At 38.4% G+C, this 22,348-nt stretch overlaps 1 protein-coding gene across 3 annotated transcripts in view; it reads left to right on the top strand.

Moving 5' to 3' along the window:
* The window catches only part of CFAP54 (cilia and flagella associated protein 54), a 303,509-nt gene extending 283,638 nt beyond the window's left edge, over positions 1–19,871 (top strand). For all 3 annotated transcript variants that reach the window (XM_020287907.2, XM_076007090.1, XM_012775331.3), the window contains 2 exons: positions 552–684; positions 19,449–19,871. In XM_020287907.2, the coding sequence (XP_020143496.2) occupies positions 552–683 (132 nt within the window). In that variant the 3' untranslated portion in view covers position 684; positions 19,449–19,871. The remainder of the gene's footprint in view (positions 1–551; positions 685–19,448) is intronic.
* Positions 19,872–22,348: the final 2,477 nt, after the last annotated feature.

Below are 22,348 nucleotides of genomic sequence, written 5' to 3'. Positions count from 1 at the left end.
TTCCTCTCTCCCCCTGCCCTCCTTCAATCAAATAACCAATGCTGTGACCACAAAAGCAATCTTTATTTTCCATTTTTCAGCCTGCATAGAATGAGTCTGGCTGCACTAGCTCTCGGTGGTGGTAACCTGGTGCCTCTTTCAGATGGAGTGATTTCCAAGCATGATTTGTTGTTCCTTCCCTGGTCACTGTGGCAAGACTGTGACACAGGGGGATGTTTTTTCAACAGGTCAATCTGTTATAAAGGAAAGCATTTCTTAGAGCTGGGCCACAAGTCCTACATTTGGAACCATGTGCAATGACTATATAAATATAAATAGTCCATATTTTTAGAAGTATTTGCTATTTTATAGGCTAATCTGTGAATCTTGAGAGGATATAGAATGATTTATGTGACATTTCAGCAATGTAGAGATACGGAACTTTGTGCCTCACTAAAGCACAAAAGTTAACTATCTTTCACATGAAATTGGTATTTGAGTATTTCGAGAATTGTACTTAGTCAACAGTTTGAAACAATGCATTTCATGAACTCTTTTATGCTTTTTCTCAGATCCCATTTGATATCTCACTTCCATCTATAATCGACCTTGAGAGACTTTTTGATCTTGCTAATGGTTGTATTGTATCAGGAGGAAGCCTTTTCAACTGGATGGTGTCGATTATTCCTGAGTATTCTTTCTAAGGTAACCTTATAAAGGATTTAATAGTTATTGTTTCTCTTGGTTTGAAATAAGTTTCTGGAACCATACTCTTATAACAACCAAAATGAAATTGTTTTCTGATACAAGCTATATTTCTTTAAAAACTATAATTCCAAGGAGTGTTTTCCAAGGTATTTGAATTAAATGCTGTTGCTTATTAAAACTATCTTACAGAGCTATTCATAGAAAATGAGTTTGCACACCATGCAGCTATTCCCATGATTGTAGTAGTTTATATTTAGGTTGTCTTTAGACAGGTCCATACAGCAAGATTGGATTAAACCAGTGACTCTTATCTGGGAGCGATTTTGCCCTTAGGTGACATCTGACAATGTCTGGAGACATTTTGGGTTGTTATAACTGGTGGAGAGTACTAGTGGCATCTAGTGGGTAGAGGCCAAGGATGTTGCTAAACATTTTACAATGCACAAGGCAGCCCCCCACAACAAGGGACAGTCCAGCTCAAAATGTCAGTAGTGCTAGTGTTGAGATACCCTGGATTAAACCTTAACATGTGGCAAGTTCAACTTTGGACGTTTTTCCACAGGGCTTGGGAAGAAATCTGTAGCAAATTAGACCTTCCATATTTTATACTTCCTAGAGACAATGTTGCATAGAATTTTAGAGCACCAGCTTTGGAATTATATAGATCTGCCTGGGTTTGGATAGTAACTTCATCACTTGCAAGCTTTGCTACTTTAGGGAATTAAATTTTTAAGCTTTCATTTCCTCATCTGTAGAATGGGGATATTAATATTTATCTCACAGGATTACTGTGTGTGTTAAATTAAGTGAGATGGAATAATAAGGTGCTTAGCACAATGGCTGATATAGTAATAGAGTGCTAAGAGTATCATTTCCCAGCCAAACTGGAAGAGGACCATGAGTCTCTGACTCATTTTGTCTAGCATCTAACAATGCCACACATGAATGCTTCCCAGCTGTTCGTCCATGAATGGATGGATGGATATTCATGCTATATATATATATATATATATATAAATAAAACATAAATGTGTTTTTCTAAAGCTAAATTGGTTTAATATATTACCCTTTATTCTGAGATTATGAATTTCCCACTTTATACTGGTGTTAAAAAGGCCCTTCTTTTATGAAGCAATGGTAATAGTAGCTGGTAACTGGCATTTTAAAATAGTCTTACTTACTTGATCCTTGAGATACTTTACTTAAAAAAAAAGAAAGAAAGAAAATGAAAATAGTCTCACTAGATAATAAAAGAAAAAAATAGCAGCCTTATGTTGGTTCCTAATTTTTTAAACATAGACATTCATGAAGTTCCAAAGTCTGAGAAAAACCAAGCTATTATAGAATTATCCTAGAATACTACAGAGAGAAAATGAGTCTTTAACAAAGCATTTATGGATAAAAATGATTTTAGTGTTTGAAAATTTGCTAAAAAAATTTGCTAGAAGTGGAGACACTATAGAAGAACAGAGGCATAAAAATGAAAATATATAGGATACATGGACTTGCCTACTACTTATCTGGAGTATGCACAGTTATGGAGAATAAGCTCTAAGAATGAACTAGAATGAAGACTTTGGAATTGAATCAGTAGATGATAGGGTACAGTTACAGGTGACTGAGGAGAAGAGTGACAAGTAGACATTTAATAAATGTTGGGTGAGTGAAAGCAATGAGTAGAATGAATGATGCCATGGCCTCCAGGGAAGATAAGAATGCAAAGTGTAATGGAAGGTAAAAAAACAAAAGGCAAGAAGACCAAAAGGAAGCCATGTTGTAATGAAAAAGAAAGAGAAAAGAAAATATTTCCTGGCCAATTCAGAGGAAAAAATGCCTTGCCTGATGACTATACCCTCATATGAAATAAAGTTTGATTCAAACAGAAAAGCCATTTGGATGGTGATGGCTTTTATGTGGCAAAGGCTTCCAAGTCCTTTGGCCTGGGGCTGAGGTTTAAAATGTTTTCTGCTGGGTTAGAGAACACTTTGAAGGATTTGAGTTTTTCGATATTGGAAGTTTAACTTATTGTGCAAAGTTTGGCTATCAAGGGCAAGAAAGGCACACAGATTACCTATTTAATACAGGTGTGATTCACCCTAATGTTAATTTCCCATGAATGTGTATGCCCATCTTCTGTTCTTTGTCACTCTTAAGCTTTTACTAGTTGAATGCTTGCACACACTCCATGGCTCTGGGAAATTGAGAAGTCAAGGGAGAGGACATAGCTGAGCCTTAAGGTAAAATTGGACCACCTGTCATCTGCCCCAGGAGCAGATTTTCAAAAATAAATTGCAGAATGAATAGATGCCCCAAGAAAGCATGGGGGATGGGTCCCCAGTGTTGTCTGTGCCAATATATTGGTTTCCCATGGGGAGGGCAGGTCTCTTCCAACTATAGCAGATAATATAACATTTCAGAACATTTTTAACTTTTTCTCCAGTTTCAGTTACTTACAGATGCTGTTATTCTTGGGTGTTGTTTTGCCTGAGAGAAACACTGTCTAAAACTGCACCAGACCACACAGTCACAGTTTCCCCATTTTAAGCTATCATTCCAGAAATTTCTCATCTCTTCTAAAATGGGAGCAACACTCACTAGTTAAAGCTGTAACTTTCTGTGCAAGGCAGTGAGGAAATGATGATGAACTGGGCTTACGTACAAACAAAAAGAAAATTCAAAATCTACCAGGATGAAAGATGTGTTTAGTTCCAGAAATGTCTTTCAGGTTTTATTTTTTAAAAGACCAAACTACACAATTTGCAGCTGCTTTTTTTTTTTTTTAATGAAATATACAGTATCTGCAAATGGTTTATAGCAGACACCTGTGATGTTTTCTATTTGTTTTAATTATAACAGGGAATGACAGGAGGCAAACTGAAATGGAGAGAGGAAGGGAAACAGACAAAAAGGGAGGGAAACTTGGGAAGGGAGAGAAAAAGCACCAGTGCCAGCAGCTAAGTGATAGGTAATAAAACCTCATCGCTTCCCGTATCTTTCTCCATACCAATCTCCAAAAGATTGCTGTAGAAATTGACCACCTGCCAGCTGTTCAGAGGCTCAAATGCAGTGGCATTCACTTAATATGTAGGCACTTTACACATTCCCCAGCCCAGCTGACTTGTTCTCCTTCACTGAATTGCAGGCAAAAAATATATATATTTCTGGAAAGTACTAGAAATTTGGTTTCTGCCTCTGGTCTACATTGCCCTTCCTTCCCCTTCTGGACATTATGCAAATCCCTCCATGCCAGTTTGAAAGACTATGATGCACAAGGGTGTCTGCCTCTCAGGACTCCTAGGACATTTCCAGGTGCCCTTCTCATTTGGCTCTGTTAACAGTGCCCTTTGGCACATGGTTTTATGCTGTTATCTTTTCATGGCCTTATTATAACCTTAGCTCAAAGACGTCATGAGCATGTGAGCTTGTCCCACATTCCTTTGGGTTTCATTCAGTTTGAGTCTGAGTACATCGTTTCTCCTAATGTATCTTGGAATTTACAGGCTGTCCATAAAGCCTGGAATGTTAAGTGAACTATACATAATGTCACCAAGGAGATCTTCAATCCATAAAACAATTAGATATTATTATTTATTTATTTTTTATGAACCATGTGGGCATAAGATTGAATAAGCCCCTACCTGTGGGTTAGGAGAGAAAACAGTGGACCCAGAAGTCCATTGCTTAACTACTCTTTTCTCTCATTTGAACTGCTTGTGGTATCCCACAAGAGGAGCTCCTACCCGTGTGTCCAAGAAGGCTTGTGCAAAATGTTCATTGACACGTTGACTATGATGGCAAAAAAAAAAAAAAGAAAACCTACTAAATAACCCTCAGGTGGAGAATGGATAAATAATAATGGTGTGCTCACATAAGAGGATATTATATAGAAGTTATAAATGAATAAATAATAGAATTCTAAACAATATTCATAAATGAATTAATAATACAGACATATCAATCTGAATTCACATCAAAAGCAAGCTAAGCAAAAGAAAAAAGTGTTGCAGGAGGGTATATGTAGGAGGTTATTATTTTTATATATAAAGTTTTAAAATGGGTGAAATGAGATAATATAGTGTTTATGGTTATATACATATATACTAAAAAAAAATTTTCAACCCAAGTTAACGATTGACACCAAATTCAAGCTTATGGCCCCTCTTAGATGAAGGAGGGAGAATGAGCTCTAAGAAGAATGCTAAAGAGGTTTCATTTGTATTTGCAAAATTTTCTTCCTTAAGCTGAATGCTTTTTATATCAGTCTCTACTTTTTTTTGTGCACGTAATATTTTTCATAAACTAAAAATAACACATCGTTCACCTTTCTCATCTTTTTGGCTGCCAAGCTTTGCATGGTTTTTGGCTTACCTATCAAGAAATAACTATTAAATATGAGCTAGGATTCTGCTCATTGTATAACTGTAATTGAGTAGTTCACATCTGGTTCTATTATTTTGGGTTTAATGACAACTAAAACTCATTTTGAAACTAATGTTAAACTATATACATATGCCCAATTTTAGAAAACTCAATCTATGAAAATATTAATTTTTAATATAAGATAGTAGAGCCTTAATACATGTTTAATTAAATTGAGGCAGATTCCCTGTGCAATTTCTATCAATTGTTAAGTTCCCTCGTTATATTTTAAACCATTTGATTTTCTAAAATTAGATATATGCAGAACTTTTTACATGACTGCCTATTATGCAAAATGAGGTTCACTTGTAAAATCCATCTACCATCCATAATTTCAATGTTTTAAAAACTATATTAAGAAAGAAGTTTCTCTTTACCAAAGATTCATTTCCTATTTTCGCTTTCCGCTTCAGTAGAGCCATATAAATTGCAACTTTGACTCTAAAATTTCCATGGCAACAGACATTTTTTTGTCATAAACACAGGCATGATTAAGAAGAATGCTTTGGTGACAGCAGTTTTCTTCATAATTAAATTCATTAGTTAAAAAGCTGGGTTAAGAGAGGCATAGGAATTTTTATTACAACAAGCATGTTTTCAACTGGAACTTTGGAGACAGTTCAAAATTAATTGCAAATGAATTGCCCTTGCTCATGTTTGATATTTAAGATAACATTTACACATTTTGCATTTAACAGTTTAGAATGGAACAGGTCTAAAACTAGGTTCTGCCCAAGTACAAATCACCCTGAACACTCCCTTTATGTTGTCCATGATATGAAAACTCAGTAGATTTCTAAGAAATTCAAAGATTTCTAAGTGGTTTCACAACTTTCCTAATTTAATTCTCCCCCACAAGATTCACAAGAATTTCTTGAACTTATTTCTTTACTCAGCATAAAAGCAATTCCGAACTAATGTAAGAAATTTGCAAAATATTGAAAGGTTCAAAGTAGAAAGTAAGTTATCAAGAGGAGAGGTAGACCACTGTAAAATAACCCAATGTTCATATTTAAATATATTTTCTACAGCTCATCTAATTATCTTCCCTAATAGCCAGGAAAAAAAGAATTCAGACTGAAAAGTATGGAGATTTGAGGCAACTGTTTATATTCCCTAGATGTAGCATAGACTGGCCTTTTCAGAGCTTATTGGCTAGAAAAATGCTCAAGTTGGGAGTGTTTAGACCTGGTGGTTTGGATGAAATGCTGTTAGAATTATCAGGATGTAATTAGATCCAAAGGAATTGTCCAGAGTTCTTTTGCTTATAAAGTGTATGTTAATGATCCATAGAAGGAAAAAAATTAAATCTTCATTTTGTCATTTGGAGGCTGGTCATTTAATCTCTTTTTCATAGATACATTAATATTTCCCTGACAAACTTGGCTTATTCATTCAAGTATACATTTGTCCATTTGATAGATTTGATTCATTAGTTTGCCCCTGTTTCCTGGCAAAAATGTCCTTTCTTACTCTTTTTATCTAAAAATAATAATAATAATAATCAAGTGCCACTGTAGGCCAAGGACTGCGCATACAAGGATGACACTTAGGCAATCCCTTCCTTCAAAAATCCCACATCTGATCCAGCAATCCCACTACTGGATCTATATCCAAAGGAAATGGAATCAGTATGTCAAAGAGATACCTGCACTTCTGTGTTCATTACAGCATTATTCACAATAGTCAACATATGGAATCAACCTAAGTGTCCATCAATGGATGAATGAAGAAAGTACACACACACACACACACAGAGGAATGTCATTTAGTGTTTAAAAAGAAGGAAATCCTGTCATTTGCCACAACATAGATGAACTTGGAAGACATTATGCTAAGTGAAATAAGCCAGGCACAAAAGAAAAATACTGCATGATCTCACTTCTATGTAGAATCTAAAAAAGTTGAACCCATAGAAGCACAGAGCAGAATGGTGGGTACCAGGGCCTGGAGGAGGGAGTGTTGGGGAGATGTTGGCCAAAGGATACAAAATTTCCATTAGACAGAAGAAATAAGTCCAAGAGATCTTTTACACAACATGGTGACTATAGTTAACAATGTATTACACTCTGGAAAACTGCTAAAAGAGTAGATCTTAAGTATTCTAACCACAAAAAAAGTAAGTATGCGAGAAAATGCATATGTTTTTAATTAGCTTAATTCAGCTATTCCATAAGTGTAGTGTTTGTACATGATAAATAAATTCTCATTTTTCAATTAAAAAAAAACAACTCACATCTAATGGCCCCAGCTCTTCATTCCAGACTGAGCCCAGACATCTCCTCTACTATGGAGCCTGCCCTAACCACCTCCTCACTGGCTCCTCCCCGTAGCACACACATGTTCTTATCATACTCACTGTATTTTGCACATGCTTATTTGGATATCTGTGTCCCCTCCTTGAGGTCAGGGACCAAGGTATGTAGATTTCAGGGAAACGAACTTATGTTCCCATTGTGTAGAGAAGTTTCTCATTAAATTTAGATTTTTTTTTCTTTACTACCAAGGCTGAATATTATGCACATTGTTTATTGGTCCATTACATTTTTTTTTCTATTTTCATGCCTCTTCAGGATCTTTGCTCAATTTTTTAAACTTATATATTCATTTTTTCTTGATATTTCCAAGATCCTTGAATATCAAGGATATAAACTCTCTTTGTATATTTCGTGAATTTTTTTCAGATTCTCATTTGCCTCTCAATTGTAATTTATGGTTCAATGATTCTTACTTTTAAAATTGTGGTAGTCAAATCTAGACCATTTCGTTATTTTTATTCAGACTTGCTCAAAAGAAATTTAAGGTAGTTTATAAGTATGCATTCAATACAAGGTAAGGTTAATTAAACAAGACAGTAAAAATTAGGCAAAGCAAACAACGATGGAAAACTAAGATGGAACTAAGAGTTGAGTCCGTTTTTTTTTTTTTAAGATGCCATTACATCCTTCCCATTCACTATGGGTCAGCCAGAGACTTGGTTGCATGCTTTCCTGCAGCACTTTTGACAAGTAAATACAGTGCTTTACAAGATCAACAGTGTTGTAAGGAAATACAGACCTCATACTTAGGAAGTGCACCGGTATTCCTAATCCTGGAATTAATTTCAGAAAATAGTTTTCCCTGTGAGTTCTCATGATAACACATTATAGATAAACGTACTTCAATAGCAGCCTACAGTAAAATGCAACACATTTTACAGGTCACTTCAAGGATTGTAGGCTTTTCTTTCAAGAATTTGTCATTTATTTTATTTTTGCAAAACAATATTTATTTCTGATTAATTTAGTTTAAAACAATTTAGGGAGCATGTAGCAAGCCTGGGATATCAAGGAAAGGAATGTTTTTCTTGATCTTAAAAATGCTTTAATTTTTGTATGAGGAAAAACACTTCATTGTGGATTTTTTTCTTAGAACAACTTCACTAGTTAAAAATACTTTTTCAAACATATTTGAGGTGGTGTAGAAAAACACACCAAAATGGTTATTTTTCAAGACTTCAAAGGCTGCTGCTTTGAGCTGCTTGGAGTAAGCTAGTTTATGAATCTCGACACTGCATTCAGAATGAGCACAACATACGAGTGCTTCAGCAATCCAGGCAACAAATATATAGTTCTGCTTGGGGTGCTAAAAATCAAATTCTAAAGTAGAAAAAAAGAGAAATGATTCTGCAGAAGCTGAGTGCAAATGGAAATACTATTCTATGTGTACATTTTCTAGATTTCTGATTGAGGACAAATAATTTTTCTGACATAAGTATTAATATGTTTAGCTGATTTTGGATTATAATTTTATAAGATAATAGATTCGTAAATTTAAAGGAACCATAAATGCTAATCAATTTGGTTCTCCACTACAAGCTTAAATCCCTTCTAAACTGTCTCCACCAAGGTACAACCAGGCTGTGCTTAAATAGCAGCATAGCATAGTGGTTCAGAGAGCCAGCTATGACATCAGACAGTCTGTGTTGGGGTCCCGGCTTTCCTATTTACCACCTACATGAACTTGGGCAAGTCTCTCAACTTCCCTGCACTTCCATTTTCTAATATATAAATTTGGGGTAGGTAAAGCACCTAGAACTGTGTCGGGCATGTCCCGGATACTCAATAACTAAGTTAGCTCTTACCATTATTACATTCTCATGCTATTATATATGCCTTCCAGGGAAGTTCATTTCTGTCTAGAAGAAGCAGAGGTTGTTTTCTTTTGTTTTGTTTGTTTTTTTTTTTTTTTTTGCATATTAGCCATTTATTTATTTTCTTTATCTTTGTGATTATTTTGTTGCATCTTTTTTTTTTTTGTTACATTTTTTTTTTTTATTTTGGCATATTATGGGGGTACAGATTTTAAGGTTTCAATAAATGCCCATTCCCCCCCTCCCCCCAAAAGTCTGAGTCTCCATCATGACCATCCCCCAGATGGTGCACATCTCACTCACTATGTATGTATATACCCGCCCCCCTCCCCCCTCCCACCTGCCCATTACCCTATTACTGTAGCACCTATGTGTCTACTTAGGTGCTACTCAGTTAATACCAGTTTGCTGGAGAATATATCTGGTGCTTGTTTTTCCATTCTTGGGATACTTCACTTAGTAGTATGGGTTCCAGCTCTAACCAGGAAAATATAAGGTGTGCTATATCACCATTGTTTCTTAGAGCTGAATAGTACTCCATGGTGTACATATACCACATTTTATTAATCCATTCTTTGATTGATGGGCACTTGGGCTGTTTCCACAGCCTTGCAATTATGAATTGTGCTGCTATAAACATTCGAGTGCAGGTGTCTTTTTTGTAGAGTGTCACTGGATCATTTGGGTAGATGCCCAGCAATGGGATTGCTGGATCAAACGGTAGATTCACTTGGATCGCTTTAAGGTATCTCCATATTGCTTTCCACAGAGGTTGAACTAGTGTGCAGTCCCACCAGCAGTGTAGGAGTGTTCCTCTCTCTCCGCAACCACGCCAGCATTTATTGTTTGGAGATTTTTTGATAAAGGCCATTCTCACTGGGGTTAAGTGATATCTCATTGTGGTTTTGATTTGCATTTCCCTGATGATTAGAGATGTTGAGCATTTCTTCATATGTTTGTTGGCCATTCTTCTGTCTTCTTTAGAAAAATTTCTGTTCAAGTCCTTTGCCCACTTTTTAATGGGGTTATTTGATTTTTTCTTCCTAATTTTCGTGAGTTCTAAGTATATTCTAGTTATCAGTCCCTTATCGGATGCATAGGATGCAAAAATTTTCTCCCATTCTGTAGGCTGTCTGTTTACTTTCATGACTATTTCTTTGGCTGTGCAGAAGCTTTGTAGTTTGATCATGTCCCATTTATTTATTTTTGTTGCTGCTGTGATTGCCTTTGGGGACTTCTTCATAAACTCTTTGCCCAGGCCAATGTCTAGGAGAGTGTTTCCAACTTTTTCCTCTAGAGTTCTAATAGTTTCATATCTTAGGTTTAAGTCTGTTATCCAGCGTGAGTTGGTTTTTGTGAGAGGTGAAAGGTGTGGGTCCTGTTTTAGCCTTCTACAGGTGGCTATCCAGTTTTCCCAGCACCATTTATTGAAGAGGGATTCTTTTCCCCAGCGTATGTTTTTGTCTGCTTTGTCAAAGATGAGATGGCTATATGAGGATGGTTTTATATCAGGATTCTCACATCTGTTCCACTGGTCAATATTCCTGTTTTTGTGCCAATACCATATTGTTTTAATTACTACAGCTTTGTAGTATAGTTTGATATCTGGCATATTAATGCCTCCCATTTTGTTTTTGTTGCCTAGAATTGCTCTTGATATTCGGGGTCTTCTTTGGTTCCATACGAAGCGTAAAATTATTTTTTCTATATCTGTGAAGAATGCTGATGGGATTTTAATAGGTATTGCATTGAATCTGTAGATCAGTTTGGGTAGTATAGACATTTTGATGATATTGAGTCTGCCGATCCACGAGCATGGTATGGATTTCCATCTGTTTACATCCTCTGCTATTTCCTCTCAGTGTTTCATAGTTCTCCCTGTAGAGGTCTTTTACCTCTTTGGTTAAATATATTCCTAGGTACTTTAATTTCTTTGTTGCTATTGTGAAGGGAATTGAGTCTTTGATTTGGTTCTCAATTAGATTGTTGTTGGCGTATATGAATGCCTCTGATTTCTGTGTATTAATTTTGTATCCTGAGACTTTACTAAATTCATTGATCAGTTCCAGGAGTTTCTTGGTTGAATCCTTGGGGTTTTCTAGATACAATATCATATCATCAGCAAACAGTGAAAGTTTGATCTCTTCTGCCCCTATTTGGATACCTTTGATTCCATTTTCTTGTCTGATTGCTGTAGCCAAGACTTCCAGCACTATGTTGAACAGAAGTGGAGATAGTGGGCAGCCTTGTCTGGTTCCAGTTCTAAGTGGGAATGATTTCAATCTTTCCCCATTCAGTATGATGTTGGCTATGGGTCTGTCATATATGGCTTGTATCATTTTTAGGTATGTCCCTTCTATGCCTATTTTCTTAAGTGTTCGTATCATGAAAGGGTGTTGAATTTTGTCAAAAGCTTTTTCTGCATCTATTGAAAGGATCATGTGGTCTTTGTTTTTGCTTCTGTTTATGTGGTGAATTGCATTTATAGATTTACGTATGTTGAACCATCCCTGCTTCCCTGGGATGAAGCCCACTTGGTCGTGGTGGATTATTTTTTTGATAAGTGTCTGTATTCGGTTAGCTAAGATTTTGTTGAAAATTTTTGCATCTATATTCATTAGGGATATTGGTCTGTAGTTTTCTTTTTTTGTTGCATCCTTTCCTGGTTTTGGTATCAGAGTAATATTCGCTTCATAAAAGGTGTCGGGGAGGTTTCCGTTCTTCTCGATGTTGTGGAATAGTTTCTGCAAGATAGGTACTAGTTCTTCTTTGTAAGTATGGTAAAATTCAGGTGTGAAGCCATCTGGACCGGGACTTTTCTTTTTAGGGAGATTTTTAATTGCTATTTCTATTTCAGCTGTTGAGATTGGTCTGTTCAGGGAATCTATTTCTTCCTGGTTGAGCCTAGGGAGGCTGTGTGTTTCTAGAAATTTGTCCATTTCCTCCACATTTTCCAGTTTGTGTGCATAAAGATTTTTGTAGTATTCATAAATTGTATCTTGTATCTCTTTGGGATCAGTTGTGATATCTCCTTTTTTATTCCTGATGGAGCTTATTAGAGATTTCTCTTTTCTGCTTTTCGTTAGCTTAGCCAACGGCGTGTCAATCTTGTTTATTTTTTCAAAGAACCAACTTTTTGTTTTATTAATCTCCTGAATAGCTTTCCTGTTTTCAATTTCGTTTAGTTCTGATTTGATCTTGTTGATTTCACTTCTTCTGCTGGGTTTGGGGTTGGTCTGTTCTTCTTTTTCCAGCTCTTTGAGTCGTTTCATTAGATTGTCTATTTGTGATCTTCTTGCCTTTTGGTTATAGGCATTTATGGAGATAAACTTTCCTCTCAGAACTGCTTTAGCTGTGTCCCAGAGGAGTTGATAACTTGTCTCTCCATTGTCGTTTTCTTCATAGAAGTTTTTTTATTTCCGTCTTGATTTCTTCATTTACGAAGTAATCATTTAGTAGGAGGTTGTTTAATTTCCACGTTTTTGTGTAGAAATGTGAGTTTCTGTTAGGGTTGATTTCTAGTTTTATTCCATTGTGATCTGAGAAGGTACATGGTATGATTTCTATTTTTTTAAATTTCTTGAGATTTTCTTTGTGTCCTAGGATATGGTCAATCTTAGAGAATGTCCCGTGAGCTGATGAGAAGAACGTATATTCAGTGGATTTTGGGTAGAATGTTCTGTAGATGTCTGTCAGACCCAATTGTTCTAGAGTTTTGTTTAAGTCCATTATTTCTTTATTAATTTTCTGTTTGGAGGATCTGTCTCGTGCCGTCAGTGGGGTGTTGAAATCCCCGGCGATTACGGAGTTGCTATTAATCCATTTGCTTAGCTCCAGTAAGGTTTGCTTTATGAATCTGGGTGCACCTAAGTTAGGTGCATATATATTTAAAATTGTTATCTCTTCTTGTTGGACTGTGCCCTTCACCATTATATAATGACCCTCTTTGTCTTTTACTACTTTTGTTGGTTTAAAAACTAAATCGTCTGAAATTAGAACTGCCACACCAGCCTTCTTTTGGCTTCTATTTGCTTGGAATATTGATCTCCACCCTTTTATTTTTAGTCTATGTGCATCCTTGCAGGTTAAATGTGTTTCCTGAAGACAGCATATACTTGGCCTGTATTTTCTTATCCATTCAGCCAGCCTATGTCTCTTGAGTGGAGAGTTTAAGCCATTCACATTTATTGAGAGAACTGATAGGTAAGGTAGATTACTGATCATTCTGTTGGGTTGGATGTTGTTGCTATGCTTTCTGTCTTGAGCCATTGTAATATCTGGCCTTTAATATCTTTGGGTTTTGGTTGTTTTTATATCCGTGGATTATTATTGTGATGTTCCGTGCATAACGCTGTTTTAAGTACTTCTTGTAGGGCTGGTCTTGTCTTGGTGAATTCTCTGAGCCTTTGCTTGTCTGCGAATGTTTTTATTTCTCCTTCATATACGAAGCTTAGTTTTGCAGGGAATAATATTCTAGGCTGGGCATTGTTTTGTTTCAAAAGAGTGAGAATGGGGCCCCAGTCTCTCCTTGCTTGTAAAGTCTCATTAGAGAAGTCTGATGTTATTCGAATTGGCTTTCCCTTGTATGTCACTTGCTTCTTTTGTCTTACAGCTCTTAGAAGGGCCTCTTTAGTTGATACTTTGGTCAGTCTGATGACTGCATGACGTGACGTCTTCCTGTTTGCATTGAATCTCCCAGGGGTCCTCTGGGCTTCTTGAACTTGTATATCGAGATTTTGAACAAGGCCTGGGAAATTTTCCTCTATTATATCTTCAAAAAGCTTGTCCAGCCCTTGAGTGTTGTCTTCCTCCCCTTCGGCTAAACCTATGACCCTCACGTTGGGTTTTTTCACATAATCCCACAGCTCTTGTAGACTTTGGTCTTTTCTCTTGTTTCTCTGCTGTATTTCTGTGACTGATTTATTTAATTGGAAGGTGTTATCTTCAAGCTCTGAGATTCTTTCTTCTGCTTGATCTACCCTGTTCTTGAGACTTTCCACAGTATTTTGTAGTTCTCTGAGTTGATTCTTCATCTCCAGGACTTCGGTTAAAGTTTTCTTCACTGTGTCAATCTCTTTGTTGAACCTTTGTTCCATTTCTTGGAGGTTTTTTGTGTTTTCTTGGTGTTGGTTATTGAGTTGTTGTTGCAGCTGGGTGAGTGTTCTTATGATCCACATATGAAATTCCTTTTCTGTCATATTGGTTGCCTGATTTTGGTCGGTGTCCGTTTCTAGGGGGCTGGTGCTCCTCCTTGGGGGTGTGTTTTCCGTTTGGTTCTTCATATTTCCTGAGTTCTTTTGCTGATTTCTTCCCATGTCGATCAGTTGTTGTTTCTTTCCTTAGGTTATTGTTTGGGTATTCACACACCTTGTTTAGTTTCTGAGGCGTTAGGTGGTGCCTGTGGGTGAAATTGGACCACTCCCTGTATATTGAGTCAGTGGGTGCCGTGGAAAGGCTGTGCAAGATGCCGTCCCTGTCAGTAGGTGGCGTTTGCTTGGAGGAACAGGCTATGGTGTTGATTTTGAGTCCTGTTATCAGCTCTCGTTCTGGGCGGAGCTGGGTTGGGTAAGCCTGCCCTCAGGCCGTTAGCAGGGGTCAAAGTTCTGTTCTCTGCTGTCAGGGCGGGGCTGGAATGGTCCCGCTCAGCCAGAAAGTCTGGGTGTGGGGGTGGGGCTGTCTGAGACCCACAGTCTGCAGCAGGTCTCGCTTCTTTCCACCCTCCCCAACTCCGCAGCTACTCCTGAGCCTCTGCCAGCAGGCCAGACCACAAGCCACCAGGCCTCCCCGGACTGTGATGCCGGCGGGGAGGTTCCCTGCACAGGAACGCCACCTGGGTTGGGCACACGGCCTCCTCCAGGGACGCCGTTCCGCCCGATCCGCCCCTGGAGGCACACAGACCTCTAGGACGCCGATCCGCCCCTGGAGGCACACAGACCTCAGTAGGCTGTTCACATATAATCCTTCTGTGCCCCGGGCAACACTAGCCCTCGGTGCAGGGGATGTGGTCTGCAGGTCCGACCTCTGGGTCCCAGAGTTCAAACTGTATTCCCACCAGGGAGAGGGTTTCCGGTCCTAATTCACCCACAGGGAGCCCAAGCTGGGTCTATGTCTCTCAGCCTCTGAGTCGGCACCGTTTTCCTGGGAACACGGTGCCAGCAGCACCTGGGAGGGCGGGCGGGGTCCCAAACGGGAAGGTCCCGTTCCCTGGAGGTGCCTCCAGCTGGTGGCTGTATTGTCTCTCTGGGCAGCCGCGGGTAGGGTCGGCGGAGGGGAGGAGGAGGCAATATGGCGCCTGCCGCGAGGCTCTCCGTGCACACGGAGGTGCCCGGAGGAAGTTGGGAACCTGGTGCCACGTCTGCTACAGGCTCACCGTTGGCAGGCGGCGGCAGTCTCTGGGCTGATGTCCGCAGGTCTCTCCACCCGCTGGGGAGCCCACCAGCAGTCCCGAATGCAGGGGAGGGGAAACAGCAGATCCACCTACCCTTGCCGCTGGTCTCCGGGCTGCTCCGGTGGTCTCAGCCTCCAGTTCTCCTCTGCAGCCTCCTCCCGTGGAGTCTCCCAGGGTCTCAGGTACCCCTCCTTCCGGCCCTTGTCCGCTGTATGCTCGTCTTCTTGCTTCTTTCCTCTAGTTTCTGCTAGAATCGGTCTTTTCTGCAGAGACCCTCTGTCTGGCGGTGTTATTCGTCCGCCATCTTGCTCCGCCCCTTCTTGTTTTGTTTTTTAATAGTAATGATAAGAGTTCACTTCTGGTGATAGCAGAGCACCTTTTATTGAACTACCATTTGTCAATAGCAATTTTGAACTCTGGACCAAGAAAACACTGCAAACAATTATAAACTCAGAATTAAAATAATCGTTGGAAGTCCCTTGGGCATTAGTAAAAATAGGCAGAAACTCGAGGAAACATGATCCTTGAAATATGGAAACAAACTTGGTGAGATCCACACATAAACAGCTTTTTCTCTGAGGGCACTCCTTATCTTGCAAAGTACATAGGGATAGAGTTCAATCAGGAAGAGACAATCGGGCCTGAGATTCAGAGGTCAGAGTGTGGTTCTGTCAGAGTAGCTAGAAATTAAGGAGGGATATTCCAGAAAAGAGGGAGACGGCATGGGGAGCCTGAAACTCTGTGTACAAATTCTCCTCAAATTGTTGGCTGGCTCTTAAACTGCACGCATGCGTGGTGAGACTCCAGAGAATCCAGTGGAAGGCCACAGCTGGAAGGCTAAGAGAACTAAGCAGAGCTGTAAGCAGATGCTTGGTGCTACGAAGAGACATTTGGGAATTCAAATCCAATTAAGTAAAAAAGGGACTAAGTTCTTTGTGCTTTTCATTAAAACCCTGGGAGGGTAATATCTTATGAATAAGGATTTCAGGACCAAGGACTAGAGATTAGGCCTTAAGGCAAAATAAAAATAAGCCCACCCTATCAAACCTCCATTAGATGAAAGTGATTTGTCAGTAACTTAACTGTATGCTAGAACAAAACTCAATGCTCTGCAAAGGAAGATCGCATATCTCTCACAACATATTGCCTACAACATACAGTACATAATTAAAAATGACTATATGTAGAGAGAGAGAGCAGGAAAATGGGATTCACAATCCAGAGAAGAAACAAACAGATCCCCCAAAGTCCCAGATGTTAGAATTAGCAGATGAAGACTTCAAAATAACTATGTATTCATGTAAAATAATCTGTTGGAAAGGATTGATAGAATGGGAAAAGATATGGAGAATATCAGGAGGGATATGGAAATAGGAAAAGAACCAAATGGAAATCCTAGAACTGAAAGATATATCTGAAATTAAAAATTCATTAAATAAACTTAACAGCAAATTAGGTACCACAGAAGGAAAACAAAAATCTGTAAACTTGTGGACAGATCAGTCGAAATTATCCAACTGAACACTGAAAGAAAATTTTTTAAAAATTGCAGAGCTATGATGACCTATGTGATAATATCAGGTGTCCTAAAAAACATGAAATTGAAGTTTCAGATAGGAAGGAGAGAGACAATGGGGCAATTTTATTTTGAAAAAATTACGGGATAATTTTTTTCAAATTTTATTTAAAGCATTAACCATCCTCAGATTTAGGAAGTTCAATGAACTCCAAGCAAAATTAAATAAAAATAAAACCACACCCAAGAAAATCATAGTCAAACTTCTAAAAATCAAAGATAGAAAAAACATTGTTTTTAATCATCCAGAAGTAAAAGACACATTGCAAAGTACTAAGGAAAAGGACAATAAGATTAAGGCTCACTTCTCATCAGAAACACTGGAGACCAAATGATAATGGATTGCCTTCTTAAAAGTGTGAAAGAAGAGAACAGTCAGCTTATTAGTGTAGATGACTTACACTAGACTTACATTTAACCATATCATTAGTTATATTAAATGTAAATGGACTAAAACTTCCAAGTAAAAGAGATTTATGCATTTTAAATGAAAGACACCAACAAGTAGAAAATAAAAAGATGGAGAAATGGATATCATAGAAACACTGAATATAGGAAAGTTGGTATGGCTATGTTAGTATCAAGGTTGATTTCAAAACATGGATACTTCCAGCAGTAAAATAAAACTTAACGATAAAAGCATCAATTCATTAAGATAACATAATCCTAAGTGTGTTTACATGTAGTGATAAGAAATGTTTATTTTATAAATATCTGGTACAATAATTTCCTTTTAAGAGAGTTGCCTTAATTAGGAAGATGTTTTGTTAAGTCTGCTGAAGCAAGTGGTCTCTATGAGCCATAGATGTGGGCTAGCTTCCTTGCTTCAGAGAAGCAGGTAAAATTACTTGAGATGGGGAGACAGGGTCATAACTGAAAAGGCCAGAGGTAAGGTGGGCTTCAGACTTGATTCAGTCCAGAGGTTCACAATCACATATGGGCTCTGATCCATTTCTCAGCAAGTTTCTCAGCAGCCCTCTTCCCTATGCTATTATATCTTCAGGATGGTTTCCCTCGTGGAAGCAGCAATGGCCATTGCAGTTCCAGGACTCACATTCTCACACAACACCATGAGTCAGCAAACTGTTCCCATAAAGGACTAAACATTTTAATCCTTGTGTCTCTGTTGCAACTAGTCAACTCTGCCATTACAGTGCAAAAGCAGCCATAGACAGTGTACAAACAAAAAATCATGGTCATGATTCCAATAGAATATTTTATCAATTTGAATTTCATGTAATTTTCATGTATCGTGAAATGTTATTCTTCTTTGAATTTTCCCCCAACCATTTATTAATAAAAATAGAAAACCATTCTCAGCTCAAGAACTGAACAAAAACAGGTGGTGGACCAGATTTAACCTGCGGGCCATGGTTTGCTGACCCCTGACTTAAAAGATTATCTGACTAGAGTTCTAAGGAAAAAAAAAAATCTTTCCTGGCATATGTTCCCTTTTCTCCATACATACACTCACTCAAGATAACCTCATCCAATAACCATTTATGTGCCAAAATCTTCCAAATTTTTAGTTTCAACCAAAACTGCTCCCCTATTTCCAGATTCCTATAGCCACCTGCCTTCTTGACATCTCCATTTAGAGGTTTAATAGCATTTTAAACTTAACGTTATCAAAACCTGTGAGGAACTGCGCTTCCTTAGAATGGGTCCAGCTCCAAGCAGCAGGCCGGGGCACATTGGCACTCCTATGGAATTGATGCCAGTGCCACAGGGTGGTGCGTCAGCATTCCTTACATTTCTAGCATGCATATGGTATGTCAAAAGACAAAACTGCAACAAATTTGGTTATAAATCTATTTGGCTTTTATTTGCAATTCATAAATTAGGGACAGCCTGCATTCTACAAAGTAGAATGAGAGCTCTCAATAGACAATAGCAGAATAGTAGGTTTTGTAATGTGGTAACAAAGAAACACAACAATAGGAAAGAAACCTTGATTGATTAGTGTCAGGTTAGTTTTGGTTACTTTTAATATCAGATTAGCTCAGGTTACAACAGAGGGGATTTCCTCTTTACACTGACTCAGGTAGACTGGAATCTCCTGTTTTCAGGAAAAACTAGTCTGTTTTGGGATCTAATTTTTTAGTTTCTGTCTGATTATGTGGCATTCTGTGTGAGTGACTCTGTTCTGGTTGGGTCTCGTCTTTTGGGACCTAGTGCGGGGACATCGTTTTTGTTTAACAGGTGAAATGAAGTAGTGTTCTGATCACTCTTTTTTCCTCCTCCAGGGATGAATAAAATTGAGAAATAAATCAAGAGTATGATATCAGACTGAGGAATTTTTCAGCAATGTCCATCAGCCTTTGAAAATTTGGTGAAAAGAAATAGTTATGGTTCGATGTCTTGCTCGCACAGAAGCTCCAGTTCAAAGCTGGATCTGCCCCGTCTGGTTATCCTGATACTCCAGATATCACTTTGAGTTCTTGCTGTTGCCCAGCTGGCCTCCTGCAGCTTCAGAGGTTTTTTAGCTCTCAGTTGGGCAGTTTAACTACTTTTTTCCCTGTTATTTCCAGATCTCTCTCTATATATATATATCTTTAGCTTCCTTTCAGCTTATCCAGCTGATCTACTTCCTTGTCACGTTGCTTTGGCTTCCCCACTCTCTCTTGTGTTTTGGAAAGAATACATTTTCAAATAAATTGAAACTACATTCCAAGAAAAATGAGTATGCATGTGTATTTAATCCTTCATTTATTCAATAGACATTTTTAAGCATTGCTGTGTACTTGACACAGGTCTCAGCTCTGAAAACAGAACAAAGATCCATAGATTGTGGCCCAGCCCTTAAGATGCTCATAGTATATTGAATGCAACAGAAAGGTAAACTTACAATTTATAATACAACAATGTAGATAATGTTAGAATAAAGCCTAACCAAAATATTTTAGGAAGAAAGGGAAGTAATAAGGGTTTATAGAGGGGATGATGTAGTGACAACATTCAGAAAAGACAAAAGAAGGAAGAAAGGAAGGAAGGAAAACAAAAAGGAGAACCCCCCAGTCCAAGATATTGGTAGTTGAGCCACAAGATGATTACTTCCGGAAAGAAGTATTGAGAAGATGTATTGGGTAGATGAAATGCCTAATGAGACCATAAATGAGGAGTATTGCTGCTTATAGCATATGAGAAGATAATTTTTATCAGATAATGAAATTGTTTTCAGTCTTCAGAATGAAAATGAATCCCTTGCTAATGCAGATCATGCTAATAAAGGAAGTAAGAGAGAATGTCGGAATTACACTTGGCTGGCGGTAGGCAGACACCAACCTAAATAGCCCAGAAAAAAAAGAAAGATAATGAAGTAATCAAAATAATTGCTTAATAGGGACTGTGAAAAATCTGCAATGTTAAATTATAAATGTACATTTTCAAGAAAAATGAGGTGACCTTAAGAAACAGAAACCCAAACTGACACCGGGTAGAAGCGATGCTTTTCAGTAGCAAAGCTGAGGATTAATTAAATCTGGGGAAACTCTTTGAAATCCACAAGTACAAGTTACATTTGAATACAATACAACTGGTATATTGGAATCATAATTAATGATTAGGATAGATTTATCTATAAATGTGTTCTGGAGTCATTCATGTGACTGATCTGAAATGAAGAGGACAAAAATGCTTTAGGAGGTATGTGTGTGGGGGGAGGAGGGAGAGTTTATCTAGTGGGAAAATAAATATATTACTCCCTTCCCCCTTTCAGATTGCCTAGAGACCCATCCCAAGCATGACGGAGGGCACCGTGCCCTCACCAGCCGCTCTGGGGAGTTAGGGAGGGGGCAGATTGGAGCGGCTTGTAGGTTATTTTGCTGTTATCTCTGAATCTTTTGCTTTGGCTGAATGATTTCAGAGACTGGTAGCAGAGAGAGAGAGGTTGAAATTGCAAAGCCTCTGACAGTTCTTAGTGCTGCTCAAGGGTGCAGCTTTGGATAAAATGGTCATGTTGACACAGCACATTAAGTATAGGTAAATGGAAGACTTGAGCAAGTAGGAGGTGGTGGTCGGAATTGTGTTACAGGACAAAGTCAAGGGAAATTAATTTCTTAAGGAAACTAATGGAGAGGGCAAATGGGAAAAGGAAGAGCCTGGAGGGAAGCAGATGAGAAGTAACAGGGAGACATAAAGCTCCTCCTCTGATGCCTTCAGAGAGAGACAGATGTAGTGAGGAAACCAGGAAAGATGGCTGGTTCACGTCTAGGGTGAGTCAGGGAAGGGCCTGAGTGAAGGAGGATGAGCTATAAATTTAACTGATTGAGAGCCACAGGGGCTCTGGATCAAAGGTGGTATAAAAATGCTAAACCACATTTCAATCCCAGGCTGTCAGAATTACACAGCCCGTGCGGTAGGCAGAAATCAACCTGCATAGTCTGGAGGAGGGCAGGCGACGGGGATTCAGTGTTCAGATGGAATTACAACCAAGTTTACTCTTTAATGGTGGCGTAACTCTCCTAACATTGCATAATGATATGGTTTTTAGTTTTAGCTTCACTGTTACTGTGAGTGTGACGTACAGATTTTGAATATGAGTTTGGTTGTGCTACACACACAAAGACCACTGAGAGATGCTGTTCTTTGGTTGTGTTTAATAGATAACTGTACATTCTGCAGAGCAAATACTTTGTGCTACCTCACCAAAATGCTCAGCCTCAAAAGACTCTTTTCTGAAAATCCTTGCAGAAAACAGGAATAGCAGCATATATAATTTTTAATTTGTTTTTTAAAATGCAATTGGAAGTTATTTTCTGACAACTAGAATGAAAATTTGCATAGTGATTTCATTTGTTTAAATATTTGATTTTTCTCACAATTCCCTGTCCCTTAAATCCTCCAAAAGGCACAGTTTATAACTGTTATTTTCCTCCAACCGCTGCCTTTCTCTGTTGAATCTCCCCTCCACACTGTAGGTATTTTCTTGCCAGGATCCTCATATTGTTTTCCAGTCACTTTCAACATATGATAAGTCCCATTTTGGGAGTCGAGATTCACTTCCCAGTGTTATGAGGTACAGTCCAGTATAAATCAAATTTTCCATCTTGCATCCAGTTCCAAGGTGTTACTCTCCTTCCCCTCCAAACAGGCCTGCACCCTGCAGGGAGGAGGAAGGAAGGTCTGTTTTCTCTCTTCTTCTCCT

Source organism: Microcebus murinus, chromosome 10 (assembly GCF_040939455.1).
Source record: "Microcebus murinus isolate Inina chromosome 10, M.murinus_Inina_mat1.0, whole genome shotgun sequence".
NCBI classification, from domain to species: domain Eukaryota; kingdom Metazoa; phylum Chordata; class Mammalia; order Primates; family Cheirogaleidae; genus Microcebus; species Microcebus murinus.
The sequence above is the reverse complement of the archived record's forward strand: the minus strand, read 5'-3'. Positions and strand labels throughout refer to the sequence as shown.